Source organism: Scylla paramamosain, chromosome 27 (genome assembly GCF_035594125.1).
Source record: "Scylla paramamosain isolate STU-SP2022 chromosome 27, ASM3559412v1, whole genome shotgun sequence".
Lineage (NCBI taxonomy): Eukaryota > Metazoa > Arthropoda > Malacostraca > Decapoda > Portunidae > Scylla > Scylla paramamosain.
Window position 1 is genome coordinate 11,879,678 of NC_087177.1, and position 27,131 is coordinate 11,906,808.

Consider the following 27,131-nt stretch of genomic DNA (forward strand, 5'->3'; position numbering starts at 1 on the left):
ACCTGATGATACTGATGGTTCTTCTGCAGGTCTGAGTCTTGGCCAGCGAGCTCACCCCAGCCGCCCACGCAGCAGCACGGCAGATCTGAACGCCATCACTGTCTCCGTCACCCTTCGCTGGTCCTCCACGCCGTTCTTGAAAGGTGAACCTTCTTCTCATGAAATTCAGAGCTCAATTTTCTGCATATATTGTGTTGTAATTCTTTTGATTTTCTTGTATTAGTAATGTTCCTTTGTCACCTTTTGTACATATTGTGTTATAATGTATATTTTGTTTCCTAGTATTTGTAACGTCTCTGTGTCCCCTGGCAGGCAACACAGAGGGCGAGATAGTGCGGCCGACTGGGTATCGCTTGCGTGTGTGGGACCAGAAGAAACTTGTTACTCAGATCATCATCGACGCTTCACCACACTCCCAGGCGAGCACCCCCGCCCCCTTCCCCTCCCTTCCCTCTCTCTCTCTCCTCTCTCTCTCTGTGACATTGAAGTTAATCTCTCTCTCTATCACGCTATGAGTCACCATCAGGTCTCGTGGTGTGAAAAGCAGCGCGGGTCTTGTATTACGTACCTGTTTTATATGGGAACTGTAAAGCTCTCTCTCCCTTCCCTTCCATGTCACAGTGATCTTGATTGTCTTCGTGTTCCGCTTTGACAAGTTACTTAGTAATTGTAATGAGTGAGTTTTCTTATACTAATTTTTACGTCTTCATTTGGATAATGTATTTTTATTACATTATATTGAGTGAATGCATTTCTGTGGTCAGTATCTGTCTATCTGTCTATCTATCTATTTATCTATCTATCTCTTTATCTATCTATCTATTTATCTTTCTATCTATCAATCTATCTATTTATCGATCCATCTATTTATCCATCCATCTATCTATCTATCTATACATCTATGTCTTTATATCTATTTTGTCTGTCCATCTACCTATCTACCTACCTACCCAACTACCTACCCACCTATCTACCTACCTACGTACCTATCCACCTACCTCAGCCACTCACCCCTTCACTCACAGCCACCTCTCACCAGCACTGCTCCCCTAGGACTGTAAGGCAGCGGTGGGGGGCTTGGAGCTGGACTCTGTGTACAAGGCGACCCTGGATGCGATTCTGCCGGACGAGGAACCTGGCGTCTCTCTCACCTTCAGCTTGGACGCCGGGGCGCTGCACGTGGGTGAGTGACAGGCTCCTCGAGGGGGTCTTCTAAGATCCACTAGTTTCTCTTCGACTTAATCACAGTAGAGACAGAATGAAGGAAAGTAAAGTGGAAGGAATGATGTTCACGTGCTGGTCTGTTATGTAGTTATTCGTATTATGGGTTAAGTTAAGTTAGATTTGTTTTCTGTCTTTCTATTCATGTGTACGTAAGCTAACCCAACCTAACGTAACCTATCACAATTATAACCGTGGTAACTGGTCTTTAAGTCATCCAAAATTTTCGTCTGTTTACTGTTATAGTCTTTCTTTACTAATATTTAAAGCACTGTAAGACTATTATTTAACAGACTGTAGTAAAGAAGAAAGATAAAAAAATATAGATGGTTATAAAAAAAATGTCAAGCAGTGAAGATTTAATCACTAGTGTTAGTAAAGATAAAAGTTACTTAACCCAGCAAGACTCTCAGTGGTCAGGACGCGTGCCACTACAGGGAGCTTTCATTCCCTGGTCGTTTAACTCAGACATCTGGAGCGCACACTGCCAAGGGTCTACGTAAATGGAGCAGATGATTAGACGATTGAGAAATGAAGGAATTCTTGTACTCTTTAATGTAACTCAGACGCTTACTTACAGACTAGACTACAGACGCTTTAAAGGAAAGAGATGATTAGATGATTCAGAACCTCGGAAATATATACCTCTTTAATTTCACTCAGTCGCTCAAACTGCTCACTCTCTAAAGGCAGTCGATGATTAGAAGATTAATAACCCAGGCAATTTGTCTCCAGTTTCAATGAAGATTAATTACTACGCATGTAAGGATCACTCTGGATCTTAATAATGTAATAATGGTAATGATGCCGTTAACAGAATTAATCTTGTAACTTCCTGATGCATAGAAAGGAGTCAAATTATGTGTCAAGTCGCTTAAGAATATTCATTATTCTACCGTTTAGTTTTTGTTTGATTCGATGCTTCATTTGGATCGACTGAATTCCCTCATTCGGACTTTTACGTTGTACCTTTGCCCTTTAACACAGATGAGGAAGTCAGTCGTGAATGACATATTGATATAATTTTTCAAACCTTTACATTTCCATTACTACAACTCATCACCGAGCGTGACAAAAGGAAATCGCTGGGAATTGAGAGACAGCAAGAGATTAACATACTGTGGGAGAAAGAGAGAGGGAAGGGTGGGAAAGAGAAGGGTGGGAAAAGGTGAGCCAGCTGTGTGGCTGGCAGGAGTGAGTGGTGGGCGGGAGGAGTGTCTGGTGGGATGATTGGTCAGCGGTGATTGATTGATAGAGCTGATAGGAGGCAGGAAACTGTGTTTTTTTTTTTTTTTTTTTTTGTGTGTGTACGAGTAAGAGGTTTTGGCCAAGGGCAATAGGACTGGAAAAAAGGCTGACTGAAGTAAAGAAAAAAGGCCACTGCAGGTTAGCAGCGTCGAGTGGTTAGTAGAATGAGTGACTGACAGTGATAATTAGTTGATAAGGTGGATTGCTGGCATGGCTGAATTATTCATGAATGACAGATGATCCATTTAACTTCATATAAGAAAATGAAATACAAAAACAGAGCGGAAAAAAGAGATCCAGTCTTCAAACAGCCAAGATTATAGACTCAAACATTATGGAAATTAACATATCATTCATATTGTTTACGTAAATGGTACTTTGGCCAAAGACAAAAAAAAATAAAATAAAATAAAATAAATAAATAAAATAAAATAAAATAAAATAAATAAATAAATAAATAAAAATATGAATATAAATATAAATATAAATGAATAAACAAATAAATAAATAAACAAACAAATAAATAGAAAAATCCACTGATGATGCCAGTCTCTCAAGAAGAAAGTCCAAAACACGCCCACAATTACACTATGAACTCATTGCTTCCCTAACTGACGCTCGCACTCTTCCAGCGGGCGGGGGACTCACGACGGACGGGGTGTCGGAGTGCTACTCGGGACTGCAAGTGCGGTGTCCGGGCTCCGAGCGCTGCGTCTCCCCGTACTGGATCTGCGACGGCGCCCCGGACTGCCCAGGTGAGACCCCGGCACCAGTGAGCCAGACACATCTACTTTATACGATTTTGACAGCGGAGGAGGGCCTGTGGGTCACTGTGCTGTGTCTGATGTGGCTTGTCTCCCTACCAGATGGCGCAGACGAATTAGGTTGTGACACGACCCTCTGTGACGGCTTCCAGTGCTGGGACGACGTGTGTGTCCCCTGGGCGTGGCGCTGCGACGGGCAGCCAGACTGTAAAGGTAAGACCCAATTTAGGCTTTCATAAGTCATGACACCTTCCTGAAAGAGTTGAAGTCGTTTGCATTGTTTACGCGCTCGCAGGGTAATTAAAGTGAGAGCAGAAATAAAATAAATCTACACAGGTGGTGACGACGAGTACGCCTGCCCCTCCTGTGAGGAAGGGGAACTACAGTGCCCTTGGGGCGGCCCGTGCCTGCAGTCTAACGCTACGTGTGACGGCGTCGATCACTGCAGGGATGGGTGAGTTGACACTTCCACAGGAAATGAGTTGACGTAAACAATGTCTTTTCTGTTTTTTCTTTTATCTCTGAATTTCAAGAACATAAATAGCTTTTACATGAAGCGCAGAGCGAATAAACTGTTCGCGAACTTGTGTTTCCAGATGGGACGAATCAGTTGCCCTGTGCGGGTCGGTGACCTGCAAGCCCGGGGAGCTGCAGTGCCTGGGCGGCAGCCGCTGCGTGCCGCACGACTGGCTGTGTGACGGAGTGTCGGATTGTCCCGCCGCCGAGGATGAGGATGTCACGTTTTGCTCCGCCTTCAACACTTTCAGGAACAACAACTTGGTCTTTAACTCCACAAACGAGAGTTCTTCCCATTGTGAGGAGAGAGCAACCCCGAAGAAAGTGAATTGTACTAATGAAGAATTTCGATGCGACAGCAGCAAGTGCATCCTTCGAGAATACCTGTGTGACGGCGTGCGTGACTGTGAGAACGGCAGGGACGAGTTGCCTCAGTCCTGCAGCCTCGCTCCGACTCAGCCAGCCAAAGCTCCCAAATTCAGGTTTGACTCAGAGGAAGATTTCAGTGACGCAGACCAACACTTGGATGTAGACCAACAGATGTTACATAATGAAGAGACGGAATGCAATGAAGAGAATGGAGATCTGTGCAGCAATGTGGACGCTCAGCCAATAAACACTCACACTGACGGAGAGGAACACAGCACAACGACAGACCGCAGTCAAGTACACACTGAGACAACCTCCACAACACAGAAACCAGAGCTGGAGTTTGATTACGACAACAATATCGAGGATGATGATTTTATGCCTGACGTGAGAACCTCCCCCCCGACCACCACCACCGCCACCACCACCATCACTACCCTGACCACCACCAGCACCACCACAACGCCCAAGGCTCCATTCGTGAGTATCATTGAGGCGAACATGACAGACGTGGGAGGAAATGAAATTGACATCGACCTTATTGAATTCAGTGACACGAAGTCGTTGGATGAAGACAATGACGCGGCAAATAAGACACAAGGCGGGGACAGTGTCAACGTGGAAGTCTTGGTGGAGGAAGAGGAAGTGAAGGAGATGGAAGATGGGGAGAAACCTTCCTTACTCCAACCAGAATCAGGCCTCAACCTTTCCAGCAGCGAGGAATATGATGACAAGGAGAATTTCACCCCAGAGATTGAGATTGACAGCCTCTTACCACATGACTCCGGGAATGTGAGCGATACAGTACACGGCGGCGAGGAAAAAGGCTTCACACAGGCCACCAACGAAACGACCCTCCAGAAGCCCAATGTCTTGATTGAGGAGGTGAGCAGCGAAGAGTTAATATCTTCTGAGGAAAGCGATGCCAGTGAGATGAAGAACGCCACCGTAGCCTTCCTTCCCCAGCCAAGCACGACAACAGAGGGACCAGTGGAGGCGAGCACTGAGCAAGACGACTCCGTGGTTTCTGATAACGTCATTCTTGTCGTCAGCGAGGGACCGGTCACTGTCCAGATGGTCTCCACGAGCGAGGAGACGACAGGAACAGAGACCACGGTGATTAATGTGACGCTTCCTCTCCTGCCAGATGACACCACCACCACACTCAGCCCCTTCACCACCACCACCACCATCAGCACCACACAAGGGTCGTCACTGCCTGATGTTCCTGCCGCTGAGGGTGCAACTGTCACTCCGTTGTCCAGTCCTCACCTCACGCCAACACCTGAAGCCACACACCTGGAGAACACCTCGCTGCCCACAACAACCAGTTTAAATATAACTCCTGAAAGTGATCTGACTCCCGAAGAAGGTTCTCATCCTGGCGATATGACCTCCCCCAATCCTGTTACTGCGGTGGAAAGTGACACCACCAGTACAACAACCACTTCCACCACCACCACCACCACAACCACCACGACTACCACCACCACGACCTCCATCCCCACCACTACCACCGCCATCGTAGCCACCACAGACAAACCCGAGGCAGCAACACCAACAGCAGCACAGGAACCGACGACCTCCGCTGTTCTGTCGACCTCAACTCCAGACGAGGCACCAGCACCATCCACAACCACGCCCTCGCTCTCCACCACCATCCAGCCCACCACGGAGTCCCCGATCATCGAAATGGGGCAGAAGAACCTCACTATTTTGATCGCTATTCGTGCTGGAATGAACGAGACTGAGATTCCACAATACACGATTCACGGCGCTGACGGGAACACGTACCAGTATGAGATCGTGAGTATCGTAAAGGAGGAAGGGCCGGGGGAGAAAAACAGGCCAGACTTAAACACCGTTCTGGAGGAGGAAGAGGAGATGACTAATGAAATACGAGGAGATGGGAGTCACCAGTTCCTTCAAGGGATACACATTTCATCCGCTACAAGGTTTTCATCGCCTGGCTTCTCCTTCCTCGCCCTCGTCCTCGTCTCTCTTCTCGTTACTGTCGTCGGTTTCGATGTGAAGTGAACATAGTGAATCCTACACATTTTACTACCGCTACCAAACACTTTGCGATATTCAGTCATGTGGAATATCCTGGACTCTCCAAACTCGGGGAGTGACTTGGGAAAGCATCAGCTGGTCTGCCAACTCATTCCTGCCCTTGCCCTTTCTTACACACGAACCTCGAGGCAACACAACACGGTATTCATAGTGAGTAAGGCGAGGAGGTTAAAGAAACGAGTGATTCCCGCGGGTGTTTTAGTGTTGGACGAGTAATCTTAGACGATGAGGTTAAAGAAAGTAATTCCTTGTCGAGTAAACTGAAATGGTCTTCACTGAGAAACATTCGGTGTTGGAACATTATAAGTACGAATGAACAAAAAAAAAAAAAAAAAAGAAAGTGCAGTTGGATTGTGCAGACTTATAATCAGACAAATGGGATTCGTGTGCTGGCAACTTTCGCCGTGGTGAGCCACTATATTATTTTCATACGCTTGGGAGTGAGTCGTGAAAGTTGGGACCAAAGGAAGAACTTGTGTTGAAATGCGAGAAGGAATGACTTGAAACTTCTCCGTGTGCAGACCGGAATAAAAGAAAAAAAAAATGAAAGCAGAATAGTCACCCGAAATCTAGCGGAAATCTACTGTGAAATCTTACATGTTAGTGTTGAATAAAAAGTCACTGAAACTTGATTAAATGAGAGCTAAAAAAAAAAAAGAGAGAGAGAAGATAAGAGCAGGGAAGTCGCCAGAAATGTAATGTGAACTACAATCTAACATGTCACAAGGTTGAATAAACAAAGACTGAAACTTAATTGTGGGTGAAAACAAAAAAAAAAGTAAAACATAATGAAAGCAGAGAAGTCACCCAAAACATAATATGAACAAAACTCTAACATGTCAAAGTGCTGATATGAAAATTCTCACTGAAGTCACAATGTCACGTGTGAACCAGAGTGACCAACCAACATAGTCTTGTAGAGTCATCGAAAATCCGCATTTCTCAGATATTTTACGATCTAAGTGTTCTTTTTGACGTCTCGCATGAATATATATAAATGTACGTGTAATACCTTAGGGGAGTGTGGACAGGTGGGCCGCCGCGACACACCCACAGCCATCTGGAGAAGGAGAGTCAGGGAGTAGCGGTCTGCCCCTCGTCGTTGTTCTGCGACGTCTATTGGTGCTCGTGTCTTTTAAATTACTGATGATAGTGATGCGCTGGTGGTCGTGGTGAGCGTATGTGTGTGTGTGTGTGTGTGTGTGTGTGCGTGTGTGAGAGAGAGAGAGAGAGAGAGAGAGAGAGAGAGAGAGAGAGAGAGAGAGAGAGAGAGAGAGAGAGAGAGAGAGAGAGAGAGAGAGAAATTCCTGGTATATTCCCGGCCCAGCCTCACCACCTCGCCCTCATCCTCATCCTCAGCCTCCAGGAAGCAGTAAGCCGTCTCCTCTCACTCGCGTCTGGTGGGTACAAATTTCGTAGACGGGACTGGAAAAAAACGCTATATGCTCCCCTTCTGGGAGTTTTCTGACTAGTACCTGCATGTTATTGGGATCAAGGAGTGTTGACGCCGCTGCTGCTCCTCTGCTGCCACTCTTACAGCAGTGCCGTGGCTGTGTGGTGCAGAGGGAGAGGCGCGTGAGGCAGGACTAAGGGACGCCTGTACTAGATTTTAAGGTGAAGGGTGTAAAGGTATAAACATAGTGATTTTCTATATGAATCCTAGAGTTCCACTTTAAAGGCTACATAATTTTATACTTCTAGAGAAAAAAAAATATTTACAGTTACATTGCCTTCTAACTAACTAGCTCATTGCCACGTTTACCAGACACAGGTAAAAACATTCTCACCTCAGATGTTTTTTTTTTCATATAAATGTATATCATTCCTAGACTAAGCTTATATTTTTCTAGGCTTATTAATGGCGTAGTGTCGTCCTGTTCGTTAAGTTTACACAAAAGGCCGGTGCATCTTGCCGCCGGCTCCGAGGCCACACCAGTCCCGCCCGCCGAGGACCGCGATGTTCTCACAAAACAACTTAGACCGTACTGAAACACCTCTGCGTCGCATCTTCACTACCTTCAAAAGACTCAAGTTGAAGTTCCACGGGTTCTTAAGCTTGTCCTTTATGGTTCTAGAAACAGATTAACAAGATTTCTGCTCTATTAACAGGAGAAACACTCTTAAGAACCTGGCTAATCATCTTTGTGACCTTTAAAACTAGTGGTGGTCAGAAAGCAGAGGGTTTCCTGAAGACGGGCCTTACTCAGAAATGAGTGATGTAACACTGCAGTGCACCCCAGGGACCAAGAGGAGGAGGAGGACCAGTGTGAGTGAATAAGAGGCTGTCAGGGGCTGGCCACCGCAAACTTGTGCCCCGCCATCCTCGCTCTTCCAAGCCCTCCTCGACTCCCTCGCTCCCTTGGCCTCAGTAGTCAGTACCACCCCCCTCCCCCACCTCACCCGCCAACAGGTAAATTTCTCTCAAACAAATTCTCAGTATTTTGAGGACTGTTCAGTATATTGCTCATCTAGTAATCTTTCGTTATAATAAACTGTACTGGATGTATGCCTCGCTTTTCCTTACCCTGGTCCTTCGAGAAACAAAACACTAACCAAACTCTTAGTGCATTTTTTTTTTTATATGCATCGTTTGAGTTTCGTTTCCCGAGCTGCATTACCATCTACAGGAGGTCTGACGCCTGAGCCGCCATTGCCGCGGGTAAACATTCAGGCGTATAGAAACCCAAAAGGTCACAAATACAAAAAGAGTAAAGCAATGCAGCCGTGCGCTGAGGAGAATGAAACCAGCATCGTCTTACAATTATAGGGTAATTTGACATTATCACATGATACACTCATCACCATATAAAACTAAAAGCAGTTTGCTGTACAGGAAATTTTAAAAATTACTGTTATGTTCACAGGTGGGGAAATTTCAGCCATAAAAAGTTGCATGATGAATATGTGTTTTGCACTCCTCTTCGAAGCTTCAACTAACTTAGTTTCGCTTCGCCGTGCTGTTTATGGCGTGAGGGAGGACGCGCGTCTGCCTCGCCGACTCACGGGAATACGAGGCGGTCGGGAAGCCAGGCACTGGAGACGCGAGTTTTGATTGGTGGTCTGGCGTGTGGAGGGACTGGTACGTATCAGGAATGATGGACGGGCGGTGACGCAGTGACTTGGAGTCGCCGAGACGTCCACGGGGAGTCTTGGGACCACTTGCTCAAAAGTTTGTACTGCGGACCAGCGGCGCTGCGCCACCGAGACGGATGGAATCTGTATCCTGGACGGACTCAAATAGTGTAAGTGAGATGACACACATTGCAATCACACATGGGTACAAATGGGCAATCTGGTGTTAAGAAGAAAACCTTGGGCTACCGTCCCCGGAGGCACACTGCCCTCGGAACATTCAATTAATCTATGGGCTGGACTAGTTTGTATTGTTATTATTACACATCACGCCTGTCTTCATCTCAGTGACAGATGCCAAGGGAGGTCAGTGAGGGAATCAGTGTCTTTCCGTACCTTGAGTCGCTGCACATGCTCGAGGCAACCAGTGCACAAGGTTCGTGTTCAGTAAGGAGCAGTGTACCTCCAGTATAGTTCTAGTGTACGTGGTCGTCAGTGGTAAAATTTGCTTTTATATTTGTTTCGATTATGATCGAAAGCGATCGATGCGGAACCTAGATGAAGCTCGGACACTCCCAGAGTTTATTTATTCATTTATTTATTTTTTTTACCTTATCACCGTGCGGCTCACTGGGGGGGCAACTGGGGGACGCATGACAGCAAAAGCAAAGTACTGGCGCAGAGCTGTTGTTACGCGGTGGTGATTATCGTTAGCTCACAAATGTTAACTGTTTGTCTGCTAGTCAGCGAAGCAAAACACGACTGATGTCAACGTAGTCAGGGAGACAGCAATGCTCACCTCTCGTCTCGCCACCGCTCGGACCACTTCATTTACCGCCGCCTGTCCGCAATCACACCCAAAAAAAAAAAAAACCGCATTGCCAGGGTTTCTCTTCCTCACCAGACGCTTCACATGCTTCAGAATGTTTCAAAGAAGTGTTGTGTCCATCATTTGTTCTTGCATTGTGTTTCTGCAACACCTCACGCTTCAGCACAACCTGACTGACTCGCGTTTGAAGGGACTACAGAGCCGCGTCTTCCTTTGCTTTGCTCTTCACTTATAATGTATCAGTGTCCTTTCTTTTTGTAATTACTAAGAGATCTCTTTCACCTCTCTGAGCGACGCGACTGAAATAGGAGTCACTCAAGCATCAGGATCTTCGGGAAATAAACGGAAGGAAAAGTTTCTCTTCACAAGTCCAACCTCTTCCTTATTCTTCGTCCTTTCCCTTAATAGTTGCCACGCGCCGGATCCTGACGGCTGGCCAAGTGTCACACGTACGGCAGGTTGGCGAGGGGAGAGGAGGGAGGGGTGGAGTCAACCTGCGGGAGAGGGAGAGAGAGAGAGAGAGAGAGAGGGATTGGTATAAGATCTAGTTTGGGTGTTTGGTCCAAGCATTTCTCACAACCAGTACCTCTCCCGCCCTATGCCAATTGAGCCTTAGCGCCACACATGTTGTTGCCAACAAACCTGACTGACTGAAGGGGCTAGCAAAACACAAGTATTGTCTGTGGGGCAGGAATTGAAAATTACAGATACTTTTGGTAATGAATATTCTTGGTATTAAACATTCTATCCCTCACTCTCCTTCCTCATCATCCCCTCCCGGCAGCCACTCCTCCCTCACTACCTCCCCGCTTCTCCACTCCTCCCTCACTACATCACCGCTCCTCCACTCCTCTCCCTCCAGCGCCTCCTGCCGCGCCGCCCCACCCACCGAGCGGCTGAGGGAGTTGGGCGAGCCGCGCTGCACCGAGCTGAGGGCGGGCATGGTGAGGCCGCCCCGACGAGACCGCTTGCCCACCCCACCCTCCATCGTGTACTTTTTGGGGCTGATCTGGCCGCTGTTCACTAACGGGGAGGAAACTGGAAAGACAGAGAGGAGACATGAAACACTGCAAGGAACGAAAGAATATAATTAATATATGACTAGACTAGAATATACGATTTTAGTAGTAATAGCAGCAGCAGCAGCAGCAGCAGCAGTAGTAGTAGAAGTAGTAGTAGTAGTAGTAGTAGTAGCAGTAGTAGTAGTAGTAGTAGTAGTAGTAGTAGCAGTAGTAGTAGGAGTAGTGATAGTAGTTGTAGGAGAAGGAGGATTCTGGAGATGATGCTATCCGGCAAGAGAAAAAGAGGAAGAAGACCTAAGTGAAAGTTTATGGATTCAGTGAAACAAGACCTGCTTGTAATGGATGTAACTGAGGAAGGCACAGAAGACCGAGGGTCTTTGAGGTTGACCCACTGCGGTCATCCCTAACGGGAGGAATCAAAAGAATTAGTTTTAGTAGTACTAGTATTAGTAGTAGTATTAGTAACAGAGCACCCACCTCCAGGCACGTTAGGCAGCGACAGGTCATTGTTAAGAAGTCTTGGCCGCGCCCAGCCAGTAATTTCCAGCTTGGGTCTCCTCTCCCTCTCCCTCGGGTTGTCCTTGATCTCCCTCAGAGGGTCTCTCGCAAACTCCCTCCCGAATCCGTCCCTAGCCGCAGCGTCCCTCAGGCTGGAGGAGTCCCGGGCCACCAGCTCCTTCGTGCGGTCCAGACTGATGGTGTAAGGGTGGCGGCTGGCGTCAATGGGGCGTGGCGCGTCTGAGGAGCGGCTGTGGTCTGTGTGGTAGCGGCCGCTGGAGAGGAAGGAGGAAGGTCCGTCTGATATCAAGTGGTCGTCGTCATCCCAGTGCGCCTGTCCCTGCCCCTGGATGCACAACCCGTGCCCCCGTGGCTTGAGAGGGGCGCCCCACAGACTGGCTGGGGATTTGCGGCTCTTTTCCACGACTCTGCGAAAGTTACGAGTCATAGTTAAGCGTTGAGTGACAGTCATATGTGTTACCTTATCAGAATCAGCCTTTGTGATTTTATTAAGCCAAAATAGAATTGGATGGATTAAAAGGTGAAAAATCGTTCCAGTACTGATAGACATTAGGTTTCTTGCTATTCATTTTTTTTTTTTCATCATCAAAAAATTTTTCTTTTTTTAAGTTATCGATCTTGATAAAAAAAAAAAAAATAGCAAAAGCTTGAAATTGAAAGTGAAGAAATCGTCTTATTAGTGTCAGAAACAAGCCACTATTCCTTGAGCTTCATATCTGCCTATCAAAGTACAGAAATCGTCATATTAATGTCAGCAAGGTGGTATTTTTTGCCCTCCATTCCTGTCTGGCAGCAAAGGGAACCGTTACCTGGTGCGTGACGGAGAGGACGTGTTGGTGGTGCCCGTGATGTGCAGCGTGAGGGCGATGGTGTTGTTGTTGTTGTGGGTGCTGCTGTTGTTGTTATTGTAGGTATTCATGGTGGAGGGGGCGGTGGTGGTGGTGGGAGAGAAGGTGACGGTACTGTGGTCTCGCAGGGGCGGGATGAGTCTGGAGGAGGTGGTGGAGGTGGTGGTGGTGGTGGCAGGGTGCGACGCGTCCTCCCCATTGTTGTAGCTGTTGTTGTTGTTGTTCATGTTGCTGTAGTTGTTGTTATTGTTGAAAGTGCCCGCAGCTACTCCTGAGGGTCCGCCCCTGACGTGTGAGGGCGTGAGAGGTGCAAAAGACACCACGGGGCGGCTCGCGAACCCCGACTGTCCATCAGGAGTGCCCGGCTGGCACTGCTTCATCGGCGACGACCTGTGGCAGCGAGGCGAAGCGTCAGGGAGTATTGCACACACACACACACACACACACACACACACACACACACACACACACACACACACACACACTCAGTTCTTCCTCTTGAATGTTTTTTTATCTATTGATTTGTGATACCGACAGAATCTTTCAGGTCTCGCTAATTTTGTAAGAGAATATTGACAATTTCCCGTCGAAAAATTAGACTTAATATTCGTAAAAAAAAAAAAAAGACAGACAGACAGACAGATACAGAAAAACATGGCTCTTAATAATATGGATGTTCACGGTTATTAGTTTATTGGTGACTCAATCCTCACCTGACGGGGTTGTCACTCCTTGCGGGGGGCGGCGGGTGGGGCTGAGGCCTGGCGATGCTCCTGCCGTAGACACTCTCAGGGCTGGTGCCTCCCGGAATCTTCCTGGCCCGGCCCTTCCTGTCCGCCGTGCTGGGGATCCGTCGCCCCGGCAGGCTCAGCAGGAAGTTGTTGCTGAACTCTTGCTGCACGCGCTGCTTCAGGATGGGCAGGAAGGTCTCTGGGAAGCAGTCGTGCATGAAGAAGTCGTGATTCAGCAGGTCTTGAGCGGAGGGGCGCGCCGAGGGTTCCAGGCACAGACACACGGAGACGAAGGCGTGGGCGCGCGGGGACCAGGACGGGAAGGAGGAGGACAGGGGCGTGGAGGCCGCTTCTGGGAGTCTTAGACCCGCCAGCATGGGGTTCCTCTCCACCAGGTGGCGGTGAGACATGCTCAGCTCGCCTGCAGAGTAAATTACCTTAGCATATGTAATACACACACACACACACACACACACACACACACACACACACACACACTCTCTCTCTCTCTCTCTCTCTCTCTCTCTCTCTCTCTCTCTCTCTCTCTCTCTCTCTCTCTTTCTCTCTTACCTAGGGTCTGGATGATGTGGAAGAGCTGGTCGATGTCGGACTCGCCGGGGAAGAGCGGCTCCCCCGTCAGCATCTCGGACAGCAGGCAACCCGACGCCCACACGTCCACCTCCCTACGGCAGGAGACGGTCACAGATACGCCGATTACATTAATTCATTCACGTATATTAAACATCTACTTTTGTTGTCTCTAAAATGTCGTGGATGGAGAAAATCGACCTAAGTTTCATGTTTTAGGAGTTTTTGTGTGGATTGCATGTCACCTGGCCACGCTGCCTCACCTGCCATACTTGGTGTCCCCCACGAGCAGCTCGGGGGCGCGGTACCAGCGGGTGGCCACGTAGTCGGTGCAGGACTCCCCGGGTCCCGCCAGCAGCCGCGCAAATCCGAAGTCACACAGCTTGACCACGCCCTGGCGGCTCACCAGCACGTTCTCCGGCTTGATGTCCCGGTGGATGATCTGCAGAGGCAACACTCCATCAGCGCCCGCTAATAGTTCTGCTCATATTTTCTTTAAGTTTCTCTCTCTTTTTTTTTATATATACAGTTTGATTCTTTACAAATACTTAAAAAAGTTGCACCGGTGACGCTATTGAATGTTGTTATTTACTTTTCTTCATTAGTTTTGAAATTTTGGGGAACTTTTAAATTATCTGTAAGTGTGTAGTATTTCATGGACGACACACACACACACACACACACACACACACACAGCAGATTTTTTGCTTATATAGTGAGAGGCCATCTGATTTTAACCTTTTGCAATGAAAAATAGAGCTTCATTTATCGAAGTTCGACTAAGCTACATGATGCTTATCCACGTAAATATTGCATTGTTCGGAATTATCATATAACAAGTGAATAGATTTAGTGCGTTTAACATGGCAGGCAACACCGCAGTGGTGGCGCCCTCTCATCCACCACCCACCATCTCATCCCCTGTAAAAAGTAAATTAAATAACGAATCAATCCAGGAAAAAAGTATAAATATATCAAACATTTCTTAAAACGACTTACATTAATATTCGTAGGACATTCTGATAATACCATAACATAGATGCTCGTATCCTGTGAGTTCCTGTGTTCTGTTGTCAGTCATCTAGTACCGAACAAATCCCTTTACAACCAATAATGCACGATCCACCAACAACTCTGGCAAAACCAACTCAGCAGCATAGCAATATAACCCTTGAGGACAGATAACACAGCCAGATTGAATAACTATAATAAAGAGAAGGGAGAGTAGTGGGCGAAGACGTGGCCAGTGTAATGTACAGGGCGGAGGCGAGAGGACGGGGGGATGGGAGGCGGTGTCTAGAGGGTGGGTAGGCTAGTAACCAGTTGGCGGCGGATTGGTGTTGGTGAATGCGTGAGTACTTCCGTGCGGGTCGTGGCTGTGATGATGTATTTGCGGTGCTATCATGAATCTGTAGTGTTGAAATCGCTAAAATAGTGTGGCCCAAGAGAGGAGCGAGCGGTGCAAGAAGAGCCGTGTGTGAGGGAGGTGAAACGGTGAGTGTTGAATGCTCCGTAACCAGCCATGACACTGCCTTGTTATCCAACCTCGTGTTTTCAAGTTTTATGTTACAGTGTCGACGTATGTGTTGCGCAAGGCCTTGGTGTTGTGTTTGCGCTTTCGGGTGTACATGTTTGATTATCAGTCTTTATATTGATTGGTATTAAAACTTGTTGAGATGGGCGTGGCGCTCCTGCAAACGATCATTCGAATTTGGTGGGAAACTTAAAACGCAACTGGTTAATAACTCTCTCTCTCTCTCTCTCTCTCTCTCTCTCTCTCTCTCTCTCTCAGAAATCAGCTAGACAACTTAATGGCTAAATAGCTCCTGTCGAGGTTAAGTTTAAGTACTAGTGGCGTTATAGATTTCTCATCCGCCGCTTTCATTGGCAAAGCCACAAATATCAGTAGGAAATGTCCACCTTTACTTTGCATCAGTTGGGACAAGGGAACTGACGTATTTATGCACAGCAGTAGCCTCGTAGCCGTGAAGTAAAGATAGAGGTGATCATCTAGTTATTCTATGATTTCTTTAATTTTCTATTAGTGTTTTATGGTAATATAATGTTTTCTGTTAAAGTCGGAAAGGAAAAATTACTAGTAATAAGGAAAAGTTTACAGATAATTACCAAGATATAATGCTGTGCCTTGATACGCTCGCAACTGCTCGGCTACGGATGGACGAGTTCCGCCTATTTGGCTTACCTTCATATTTTGTTTTATAGTTTTTATTTTTTTTAATGCCTACTAAAAAAAAAAAAAAAAATTTATATGTAAAGTGTTATTTCAGGCACTATGTTTATCTCTCCACTTCAAGACGACTGTATGTATTTGTCCATGTCAGTGATCTTTGTGGTCTTGCCAATCGATTACGTCTTGTTCACCGGTCGATCTGAACATTCCGTGACTGAAAGCGCGGCAAACCGTCACTTCCTATCGACATTTTACTGTGTACGTATCATTCCTGAGCGACGTGCATCATCCATCACGGTGTTTGGCGCCTGCACCACTCAGAATGACCCTACCCAGAATTTTCAAGCAGCTAGCGTCTCGGTTCCTGCGGAGACCAGATTTTAAAACATCTTGGTGTCCTATCTCGATTTCCGAATTTTGAAGCACCCTAGTTTCAAAATTCGACTTATTGGACCGAATTATCAAGCACCATGGTGTCTTAACTACTCCTTGACCGAATCTTCAAGCACTACAGCCTCTTACCTCGAATAATTTAAAGAAGGATCGTATGGAAGGCTTATCTACCTGGTTTCGCATCACGCACCTGGTTTTGGTGGCAGAAGGCAATGCCACGCAGCACTTGGAAGATGTGTGCCCGGGCTGTCTCCTCGTCCAGCCCGCCGTCCGACGCCTCCAGCTCGTCCAGGATGGTGTGGTCCACGTACTCGAACACCAGGTACAGGCGACGCTTACGGCGGAAAAACTCGATCAGGTTCACCAGGTTCTCGTGGCGGAGTTTCTGTGGAGTAGGAAAGAGAGTTAGGAAATAAATACGATTCGCTTTTATTTGTACCGGAAAAGGAAATAATATTGAGTATTTTTTCATTTTATTTTTTATGATTATGGTGATTTTTGCATTTTGTTTATTATTTCTCTTTCCATATTGGTTAATGACGTTCTTTTTTTTTTTAATTTTTCTTAAGTAATTGTACGATTTATTGTTTCCTGGCCACTTGCCTGTGTGTCTAGTTGTCTGTCTGTGCGACGGTTTACACACACACACACACACACACACACACACACACACACTCACACACACACACACACACACACACACACACACCTTTCCTTTCTTTCACATTCCTCTTTACCGTGCCCTCAATTTCCTGAGAGAGAGTGAAAAAAAAAGTAACAACAACCTACTAGCACATTCTTACGAAATAAGGTTCAAGTCACAAAGGCTTTCACTGATGGGCGAGTGTTTACTGTCTTATTTGGGCAACTAAGTGGGAATGTGGTATGTGGAACCTCTCAGCCTTTCCCATAAACAAGACTATAGAAGTTTTAACCTTTCATCTCCTCTTCTGCCACCATACTGGAAAAAAAATAACTGATATCTCTCTTACAATTGCATATCCTCCTCCTGATGTGAATGTAGCAATACACATTTGTCTTGTCTGGTGCTTTTGAACCACATAAAATTAATCAGTCCACTATCTCTCCCTTCATGTTACTTCACACCACATTTCCTTCGGTAAACTCAGGTAAAAAGCCAAATTACTTGCTTTCACCTCATCTTCCGGCAGCAGACGAGCTAAAGGAAGCCTGGACACACACACACATACACACATACACATACAAATGTTTCTTGCATGAGTGTTACAAGTACGTGACGGGTCCTTGTCTTACAGTATTGACGCCAAGTGCTCTCTCTCTCTCTCTCTCTCTCTCTCTCTCTCTCTCTCTCTCTCTCTCTCTCTCTCTCTCTCTCTCTCTCTGGAATGTACTACTTGTAACTTCCTGCAGGTTGTTACTGATATTTTTTTTCACACACGACAAATTGAAGACAAGGTTAAGGAGGAATGCAAATAAGAGGAGGAAAAAACACCATAAAGACACAATTGCTCTCTTAAAAGATTGCCGTGTGTGTGTGTGTGTGTGTGTGTGTGTGTGTGTGTGTGTGTGTTGAGGCTTCCCTTGGCGTGTCTGCTGCCGGAAGGAGATGAAGTGAGAGCAAGAGGAAAAGTATCTAGGCTCTTTATTACCTGAAAGTTTACCAAGGGAAGTGTTGAGTGAGGCAACTTGAGGCCGGGAAAGGGTGAGTGAGAGGGAGAGGGAGGGAGGGAGGGAAGAAGGAGCAATAGAAGAGCAGGGAGGGTAGGAGGAAGAGTTCGTGGAAGAGTAAGAAAAGAAGAAGGGAGTGAAGGGAATGGTAAATAGAAAGATGAGGAAGGACGGAGGAAAGGAGGAAAAAGGAAAGATAGAACTGTACTAAAGGAAGAGAAAGGAAGGGAGAAAAGTTAGAAATGAAAGAGAGGAAATTAAGGAAAGAGGAAAGGAGAGAAAAATGGAGGAAAGAAGGTAAAGAAAAGGGAGAGAAGAAAGGAGGAAAGGAACGACAATTAGGTTAAAGAGGGACGGGGGAAAGGAGGGAGGTAAGGAAGAAAGGGAGAGGAGCAAAATTGATAGAAGAGTAAGGAGAGGTAGGAAAATAAGAGCAAGTAGAAAGGTAAGGAGGGGCGGAGGTAGGAAGGACGGGAGGGAGACTATTATTACTATTATTACCTTAACCTCACCTTGACCTAACTTGTCAAGGAAAACTGGAGCTATTTCCGTGTCTGTGTGTTTCTTTTTCTCCTCCCTCTCTCTCTCTCTCTCTCTCTCTCTCTCTCTCTCTCTCTCTCTCTCTCTCTCTCTCTCTCTCTCTCTCGCCCATAAAAGTGACTCCAGCGGGTGAAGTTTGACGCATAAAAAAACTGAGGTGATTCTATTTAAGGAAACTTAGGAGTAGCAGAACCATGATGCGTAAGGTCTATGATTAACCATTGCTATGTCTGACAAATAGTAGTAGTAGTAGTAGTAGTAGTAGTAGTAGTAGTAGTAGTAAGCATTTTTCACCCGTTTTGTTCTCCTTGACTAAAGCCCATCTTACTTAAAAAAATATTGGTAGTAGTAGTAGTAGTAATAGTAGTGGTAGTGGTGGTGGTGATAGAGGTAGCAGTCAAGCCCTTCAGTTTGAGTTATCGTGTCTTGTAAATAGAAAGCAAATAGGAAACAAAACACCTTCCTTTAACTTCAGCTATACCCCCCCCAACCACTTAGCTATCCTGCCATTATCATCATTACGCCTAATCACTGTGTGTGTGTATGTACGTATATGTGGGAGGGGAGGAAGATGAGAATAGGTGGCATAACTCTCCCCCCGCACCGCCCATTCCTTCCTCCCACTCAGTCGCCCCACCTCACCTGACCTCACCTTTATAATGCTCAAAACAACACTATCCTTTTTTATATTCACTGTGACCTTTCCTTCCTTCTCATTCCTTATCATTAGTATAGTGTTGTCTTTTTTATCGCACATCCGTCAGTCGAAAGAGAAAGAGAAAGTCGGAAGGTGGGCCTGTTATTATTGTTATTACTGTTGTCTTTACCTCTCGTACTCGGAAAATGGTGCTATGATTATGACAAAGTATAGCACCAGAAAATACGGTTTTTGGAGTTGGAAAAATGGACCGTAAAAATGATAGCATGGTATTGACGGTATCTTGAAGAATGTCTTTTTTTTTTCCATAATACCTCTTTTTGCTGTTCATTTTTCCGTCTTTTGTCTCTCTCTACTTCCTTATCCTTCATCATACAGCCATTAGCCATCAACTTCTACTACCTTACTCTTATCAACGTACCTGTCCTCTCTCATAATACAACCGCCTCCTTATCAGCCACCTATATTTTTACTCTCTTTTCCTTATCACCACACCTATCCATTCCCTTATCACACATTGACCCTTAACCTCGACTCACTAATCCTTGCCCAAACTAGATATCCACTCTTTTATCTTACATCAGCCATCAACATCCATCTACCTATCCACTTTCATCAAACATTCATTAACTACCATTCTATATTCCCTTTATCACCACGTATCCAATCCCTTACCACACAGCCATCAGCCACCAACCTCTACCTATCCACCCTCATCACCCGCCTGCTTCCTATTCAGCCACTCACCTTCAGCATCCGCACCTCCCTCAGCGCTATTTTCTTCACCGTGGGGTCATCTTCGCTTTCAAGGAACTTCTTCACTGCTACTGTCTGTCCGGACTCCTTGTGACGGCAGCGTAGGACAAGGCCATAGGAGCCCTCACCCACCACGCCCAGGCTCTCGTACCGCTCCATCCTGTCGAGGGAAGAACATGGTTAGGTGAGGGGAGGAGGTGAAGGAATGGGAAGGTATTGTGGGTAAAGTGAGCTTGTAGGAGAAGAGGTGAAGATAATGGAGGTAGGATAGGAGGAAGATAAAGGGAAGGAGGTGGTTAAGTGAGGGACTAGGTGAAGGTCTACTCTGAGGGTATGGAGGAAGGGTAGGAAGTGAGGGGAAGGGAGGAGGTGGAGATATACAGTGGGAGGTGTTGTACAATATCTGAGGGCATGGATGAACGGTTAGTGTTAAGGCAAAAAGTAAAAATACACGAAGGAATAGAAATGCAAAAGAAGGCAAAACAACAGACATTGAGGTCCTTGCTAGGCTGTTTGTGTATCTATCTTTTACTAACTAATGTAGAAGACACAGGATAGCAAAGTAGAAGGAAGTGAAATGAAAATAGTGAAGATTGGTTAAGTGAGGAGAGAAGATATAGAGGATAAATATTGTAGGTGATTTGGAGGATATAAAGAAAGGTATGGAGGTGAGGTGAAGAAGTGAAGCTATAGATGAAAGGAAGGGAAAGAAAAATGAAGGGAATAATGAGGAATAATATGATTAAATAACGAAGGGAAGAGAAGTTAAAGTGATAGGGTAACGATTTAATAAACATGAATCTACAAATGAACCTTATAAAAAACTCCTTGAATGGGAAGAGGTGAGAATCTTCAAAAAAGGAAGTTGAGATAATATGAGAAAGTGAAGGTATGAATTGAGGTGATGAGATGGAGCTATTAGGGGAAGGGTAAGGAAGGGAGGTAATGGGAGGAAGGGAAGGGAAGGAAATGGAAGGGAAGAGAGAGAGGAAGGTGGAAGGGAAGAGGTTCGTGAGATGTAAACATTATATGAGACAACGGAGCATTCCATGGATCTCTCTCTCTCTCTCTCTCTCTCTCTCTCTCTCTCTCTCTGACTGGTCGATAGCAGGGTAAGAAATAATTCACAAAAATAAATAAATAAATAAAACGCAGAAATAAAAAAAAAAAAAAGCAAATAAATAAGGATCACGTACTTGGCTGATATTTCCATGAACTTAAAGGAACGAAATCCTTTAGGAGGTGACGTGACGTGTTTGTGTGTGACATGAGGTGAGTCACGCTTTATCACACTGCTCTCCTGTCTCTTCCTTCTCACCTCTTCCTTTCCATTCTCCCTTCATCTTCCTCTATTTCTCTTCTCCTTGGCTCCCATCGCTTTCCCTTCCCTTCTGCACCAGTCTTTTTTCTCTCTCTTCTTCCTTCTCAGTTCTCTTGATTCCCTCTCGTATCTCTCTTTCTTTCCTCACCTGTTTATTTCCTCATCTCTCCCTCACCCTTTCCTTTCTTCTATTTTCCATCTCTCCCATCTCCCTTTCATTCCTCACTTTTCTTCCTTCTACCTCTCCTTTCCTCCTCCTGTTCTCCCTTGTCGTCCCACAGTCCCCGTGCTGAAGGTGTTAAGCGGGTGACTATCACATGCTGTAGGAAAATATATAACTGTTTTTGTATCATATGCGTTTCAGTTTTATTTCAACGTACGTGGTTTTTTCTATATTCAAATTTTTTTTTTTTTTTGTTACTTTTCTTTAACTTGTTGTTTTCGTAAAGATTAGTTTGTTCGTTATGTACAAGTGTTTTCGTTTTATTCCAACGTGCGTGGTGTGAAAAATATTTGATATGCTTTGTTTTTTGTTCACATGGTTTTCTTTCTCCCATTAATTTTTTTTTCGTGAATTATCTTTTAATAACAATGGGCTTAGCAATACTGTTTCTGTTGAGAGAGGACGAGGAATAGCGGGTTCAAGCTTGATAACACTGAATGAAAAGGCGATTCTTAAGAGGATACTTTGTTCTCGGTTACAGCGGTGAATCACGAGTGGAATCAGTTTGTTTCATTAATTTACTAGTTTGTTAGGAAGATGATTAATTCCTTACCTGGTTCGATAGATAGATAAATAGAGAATGTATTCCATAAGCCATGGGAGGAAGCACAGGGAAAATTTCTTCCATTTATTATGCAACTAATGACAGGCCTCCTTTGTGTTATATATGTACAAAAAAAAAAGTGCTTAAGAAGAAAGCTACAGTAAATCCCATCAGTGTAATGTTGGAGAGTAATGATAGTCTTGTTTCTTATGCAGACAAGAAATATTATTACTCTTACTAACTGGCTAATAATTTTCCTCTTAAAAAGATGAATATCGAGGAAAAACGTATCTCCCTGTTATAAAAAAAAGATTGAAAGACATACCTAAATTCCCATCAGTGTAATGTTTAACAGTAATAATTGGACTTGTTTCTCAAGGGGTAAAACACACACACACACACACACACACACACACACACACACACACACACACACACACACACACACACACACACACACACACACACACACTGTACATTTTCAGTTTGTTAACTGCCTAAATAATAAACCGATTATTATTATTATTATTATCATTATTATTATTATTATTATTATTACACACACACACACACACAAAAGAAATATATTAATACAAAATGTACAATCTTCTCTAGGTAAAAGAAGATGAATATTGTGAAAAGAAACCTAAGTCCCTCCATTGTAGTATCTACCAGTAATACTTGGACTTGCTTCACACGAGATAAAAAAAAAAAAAAAAGAGAGAGAGAAATATATTTATACAAAATGTCCAATCTTTTGTTAAGGTAGTGAATATTGAGGAAATGAATCTAACTCCCTTCATTGTAATACCTGGTGATAATATTTAGAATTATTAGTCACGTAGTAAAAAAGAAAAGACGATAATTGTATTTGATCAACTGCTTAGGAATTGACTGGCTCCCTGTGTGTCTGTGTCCCGCCTGTCGTGCTGTCTGTCTGTCTGTCATCCCACCACGTGCTCCCTCAGGGTCTGATTAAAGTTTCGGAATTCGATATTTCACCTTATTATCGAAGGCTGCCGGTCAGTCCATTCGTGTTTAATCATCGGTGGTGCGGAAAGACTAATTCTTGTTACGTCATTCTTTTCACGACGTTCGCTCGCCAGGTACAGTCATGTCACCTGCTGCTTGTGTTTTGATGGGTTTTGTTTCCATTAGTTGACGTGACGTTGTATATGTTTGTATCTATTCATCTACATGTACATGTTCTCTAAGTAAAATAAATTAATGAAAACACGATCTACTTATCTTTACAATTAATCATCAAACAAAAAAAAAATATATAACAGTCTGTATCTATCTATATCATTCTAAATTTATCTATATCAGTCTGGGTATATCTTTAATCTGTTTGCCTATCTGTCTATTTATCTATCAGTCTATCTATCTATCTATCTATCTTGTCTATCTATCCATCCTTCTATCCACTTTCTCCACACCCTTCACTATTGTGTCCTTCTATTCCACGAGTAGCTTGGGGTCAAGAGAAACACGGCGGGTGTTTTGCGTCTCGGCAGGTGTGTGTCAGGAAGCACGTCACATCTGCACGTGCTGATGCCTGCCTGTCATTCTTGGGAGCTGGGGGAGGTTCACTTCTATTCTCTGACTTCCCCTTAAATTTTCCTTTTTTTTTCCTTTTACTTCCTTAATTTTTTTTTATTTTTATTTTATTGACTGAGATACAGCTTTTCCTTTGCGCGTGTGTGTGTGTATGTGTGTGTGTGCCATTGCCTAATTGTTTTTTTTTGTACATGATAGAGCTAAGTTCGTTTTTCTTTCGTCTTTTAAATATTGCTATATATATTTTTCATCCTTTAAGACTGTGTGTATACCTGTCTGTTTGTTTGTCCGTCTGTCTGTCTGTTTGTCTATATGCGTGTGTGCGTGTGGCGTGCATGGCTGGCTGGCTGGCTGGCCGGCCGGTGAGCGCTGCGAGTGATGGCCACGAGCGATGCCATGGCGGGTATTGATCGGTGTTGTGTGATGCAGCCGCTGATGTGCCTCGTGCAGGGCCAGCTGATGCACCCACAGGAGGAGGACAGCTGAGGGGGGTGCGGGGGGAGGTCAGCCACACGCTCCCCTCACCCTGACTTCTCACCCCTGACTGTCTTGTTTACCTGCACCCTTCCTGGCACTTCCTGGCACCCCCTAGCACCTACTGGCTCCTTTTCTATTCCATTTCGTCACCTTAGTTTCGCTTTGTACCTCTACTGGTTGTGGTTTTCTTGTTCTTCACTATTTCTTCACCGTAGCGTTACTTCATCTCTTCAGTAGTTGTGGTCAGCCTTTTTCTTGTTCTTCTCCAACTTTATTTGCTCGTTAAGTTTCTCCGCGCTATCTTTGCTACATTGTCTAGTCATTATCGTGACTGAAAGATAGAGATGTGGACTGAGTCTTGAAAGCTTCTAGTTTTAATGAAGGAGGGAGAGGAGGAGAAGGAGGACTGATTATGTAATGCAACACGACAGTGAGGTCATATGTCGCCGCAAATTTTAAAATCAACAGTAAAAGATTAGTGCGAAAACAAAGAGAGATGGAATAAAATATGGGACTGTAAAATTGTAATCAAAAGATAATTAAAAAGATTACAATTTATTGATAAGTAAGATGAAGAAGGGAAGTAATTCTAAAGCATGACAAAGGCTGACCAAACAGTGATAGATCTCTAGATATTTTGCTGCTTGCTGGGTAAAAAACTAAGACAGTAAAGTAGAAGAACTCTCCCCAACCCCAGCTGTCATCTCAGGAAGAGGAGGAGGAGGAGGAATAAAAAAAGGAGGAGGAGTCAATAAGCATTACGGTCACCCGGATAAGACCGACTATTCCTAATTAAAAAAGAACCGATAAGGAGTGAAGTGAACTAAGGTGATTACAGATCTGGTCATCATGAACTCTGAAATGATTGGAAGAGAGAGGTGGAAGATGAGGAAGAGGAAAAAGAAAAAGAAGAGAAAATCACATGGAATTGTTACCTTACGTTAATATATAATGTAAGCTTAGATTGTTTATGTAATACGAAGCAGTAAACGCAAGCTTTGTGTGTGTGTGTGTGTGTGTGTGCCGGAGGGGTGGGGTAGATTATCAAGTAGCCCTTCACTTACTAAACTATTTCCTTCTTCTTTCATTCACACATATTTCCCTTCTTTCTCTTCTCTCCTCATCTACACCACCTCCCTTCCTCCCTTCCTTCCTTCCTTCCTTCCTCCCCTTTCTTTCCCTCGCCAGTAACCTCTTCGTCCAGTCAGTCATCACACAGCATGGCGCACCCTTCCCCTGCCTCACTTCTCCAAATCCCCAAGTACTCTTTCAGGGAGAGTTCTGATTGGCAAAGTTAGTCTCGCCCTCATAACATCCCCCTCCCCTCCCCTCACTGTTTCCTCCCGCTCTCACTTTCAATGTACTGTCTTTCTTTTATTTTCCTCTCGCTTTTTTTCCATTTTTTTTTCTTTTCCTCTCCCTGTTTTCTTTTTTCCTTTTTTTTCCTTTTTTTTTTTTGTTGTTGTTGCGTAGTGAGTTTGCACTTGCGTGTTATGTGCAGTATTACTTGTAGCCTCGTACACAAACACAACTAAACAAAGTAAAAAGCAAATTAATTAATGAATAAACAAAATAAATAAATCGTATCAATATTTTTATTAATTCTCTTTCTCTCTTTCCTTGTTTTTTTCTCTTATTTTATTTCCTTTTCTTTCTTTCCTTACCTGTCATCCCTCATAAAGACAAGTTACCTGATCGCTAATTTGCCTCGACTGCCTGCCAGGGTGTTTGCTCCTGTCCCTTTTGTGCACCTTAATTGCCTGCCTTCCTTACCTGCTGCCTCTCCCTTCATCCCCCTAAGCCCTGCGTGATGCCGCCCCTCCTCCGCACCGCCACTCCCTCCCCGCTCCCTAACTAGACTCCCTGCGTGATGCCTTCCTCCCTCTCTCTCTCCCTCCCTCCTTCCCTCCCTCCCTCCCTCTTACACGACCTGTCTTCTAACAATGCTTACCTAACTTTCGTTCAGTTAAGTTTAGTTAGGTTGAGGTTAGGTTAGGGTTAGGTTAGGTTAGTTCATGTTATGTACTTTATAAGGCTAAGTCACATCAGGTTAGGATTTTTTTTTTCATCGTTCCTGTAATTTTTCATTAATTTTCCTTTTCCCGGTAACTTTTGAAATATATGCATTGTTATTTTCTCGCCAATATTTTCGTCACTATTCATGTTTCTTTCATTCTCCCTCTCTAAATTATGCTCTGTCCCCCATGAGTGTTTTCTCCCACGACAGACTTCTAAGCATATTTCCCTGTGGACATTTTTCTCTCTTTGGACACTTTCTGCTGGCTGTACTTCATGCCACTGTATAATGGCGCTGTCTGAAATCATTGTTAGGTCAGTTAGATTACATTAAGTTCGGTTAAGTTAACGAACTAAATAAGGAAGGGGGGAGGGAGATGTCCACGAGGGGAACATTTCTAAGGGCAGTGGTCACGAGGGGAAAAGGTCCATGAGGAAAAAGGCACCACACTCCCCTTCTCCCCCCAACATTGCATGATGCTTCTATCGTCCCCTTCCTGGCTCTTCTTATCCCTCTGCGTGCTGCCTCCCCTCTCTCCCCTCTGCGTGATGTCCTGTTCTCCCTCCCCCCCCTCTGCCATGCTTGTCTCTCTTACTTTTCTTCCTCTCCCCTCTACCTAATGTTCTTTCTTCTCTCTTACTTGCTTTCTCTGTTCCCACTACATGGATGTCTGACAAAGGCTCCTCCCCCTCACCCCCCAAAAAAGAAAAATGAGGGCGAAAAATAGGCCAGTGAATATGCCAGTTCCTTAATTAAAAAAAAAAAAAAAACTGCAAAGAAATATCAAAAATTACAAAAAGTGTCTTGAAACCTTCCTGCTGAAATATATGTGAGAGGGGAGGAGGGGTAATGTCCACAGGGGAATACGACAAGGGGAGGAAATACCCAGGGGTAATATTATCATGCCCCTTCTCGCTTGCCAGTCCATAAAGACGAGTTCAAGGGAATATCCAGAATTACAATGAGGAGTGTCTTGAAACCTTCCTCTTGATATGTGAGAG

At 44.8% G+C, this 27,131-nt stretch overlaps 3 protein-coding genes across 13 annotated transcripts in view; 2 read left to right on the forward strand and 1 right to left on the reverse strand.

The window, feature by feature from the left end:
• LOC135114217 (serine-rich adhesin for platelets-like) overlaps positions 1 to 8,697 on the forward strand; it is a 75,394-nt gene extending 66,697 nt beyond the window's left edge. The window contains exons 5-11 of the mRNA XM_064029994.1: positions 30 to 143; positions 313 to 419; positions 1,054 to 1,183; positions 3,102 to 3,224; positions 3,336 to 3,446; positions 3,570 to 3,687; positions 3,830 to 8,697. Coding sequence (XP_063886064.1) covers positions 30 to 143; positions 313 to 419; positions 1,054 to 1,183; positions 3,102 to 3,224; positions 3,336 to 3,446; positions 3,570 to 3,687; positions 3,830 to 6,155 — 3,029 coding nt within the window. The 3' untranslated portion in view covers positions 6,156 to 8,697. The remainder of the gene's footprint in view (positions 1 to 29; positions 144 to 312; positions 420 to 1,053; positions 1,184 to 3,101; positions 3,225 to 3,335; positions 3,447 to 3,569; positions 3,688 to 3,829) is intronic.
• Positions 8,698 to 8,944: 247 nt separating this feature from the next.
• Positions 8,945 to 27,131, reverse strand: part of LOC135114218 (cyclin-dependent kinase-like 3) — a 48,297-nt gene continuing 30,110 nt past the window's right edge. The window contains exons 2-10 of one of the 2 annotated variants that reach the window (XM_064029996.1): positions 19,980 to 20,148; positions 16,575 to 16,769; positions 14,064 to 14,242; positions 13,783 to 13,895; positions 13,195 to 13,633; positions 12,443 to 12,871; positions 11,592 to 12,040; positions 10,982 to 11,130; positions 8,945 to 10,586 (exon numbers count right to left, since the gene is read on the reverse strand). In XM_064029996.1, the coding sequence (XP_063886066.1) occupies positions 10,536 to 10,586; positions 10,982 to 11,130; positions 11,592 to 12,040; positions 12,443 to 12,871; positions 13,195 to 13,633; positions 13,783 to 13,895; positions 14,064 to 14,242; positions 16,575 to 16,769; positions 19,980 to 20,147 (2,172 nt within the window). In that variant the 5' untranslated portion in view covers position 20,148 and the 3' untranslated portion in view covers positions 8,945 to 10,535. Of the gene's footprint in view, positions 11,131 to 11,591; positions 12,041 to 12,442; positions 12,872 to 13,194; positions 13,634 to 13,782; positions 13,896 to 14,063; positions 14,243 to 16,574; positions 16,770 to 19,979; positions 20,149 to 27,131 lie in introns of both variants that reach the window. The other variant, XM_064029995.1, reaches the window with a different exon arrangement.
• The window catches only part of LOC135114221 (uncharacterized), a 96,721-nt gene continuing 84,677 nt past the window's right edge, over positions 15,088 to 27,131 (forward strand). For 4 of the 10 annotated variants that reach the window (XR_010275442.1, XR_010275444.1, XR_010275446.1 and 1 more), the window contains exon 1: positions 15,089 to 15,294. The gene's annotated coding sequence lies outside the window, so the exon portion shown is untranslated. Of the gene's footprint in view, positions 15,295 to 27,131 lie in introns of all 10 variants that reach the window. The other 6 variants (XR_010275439.1, XR_010275440.1, XR_010275441.1 and 3 more) reach the window with 5 other exon arrangements.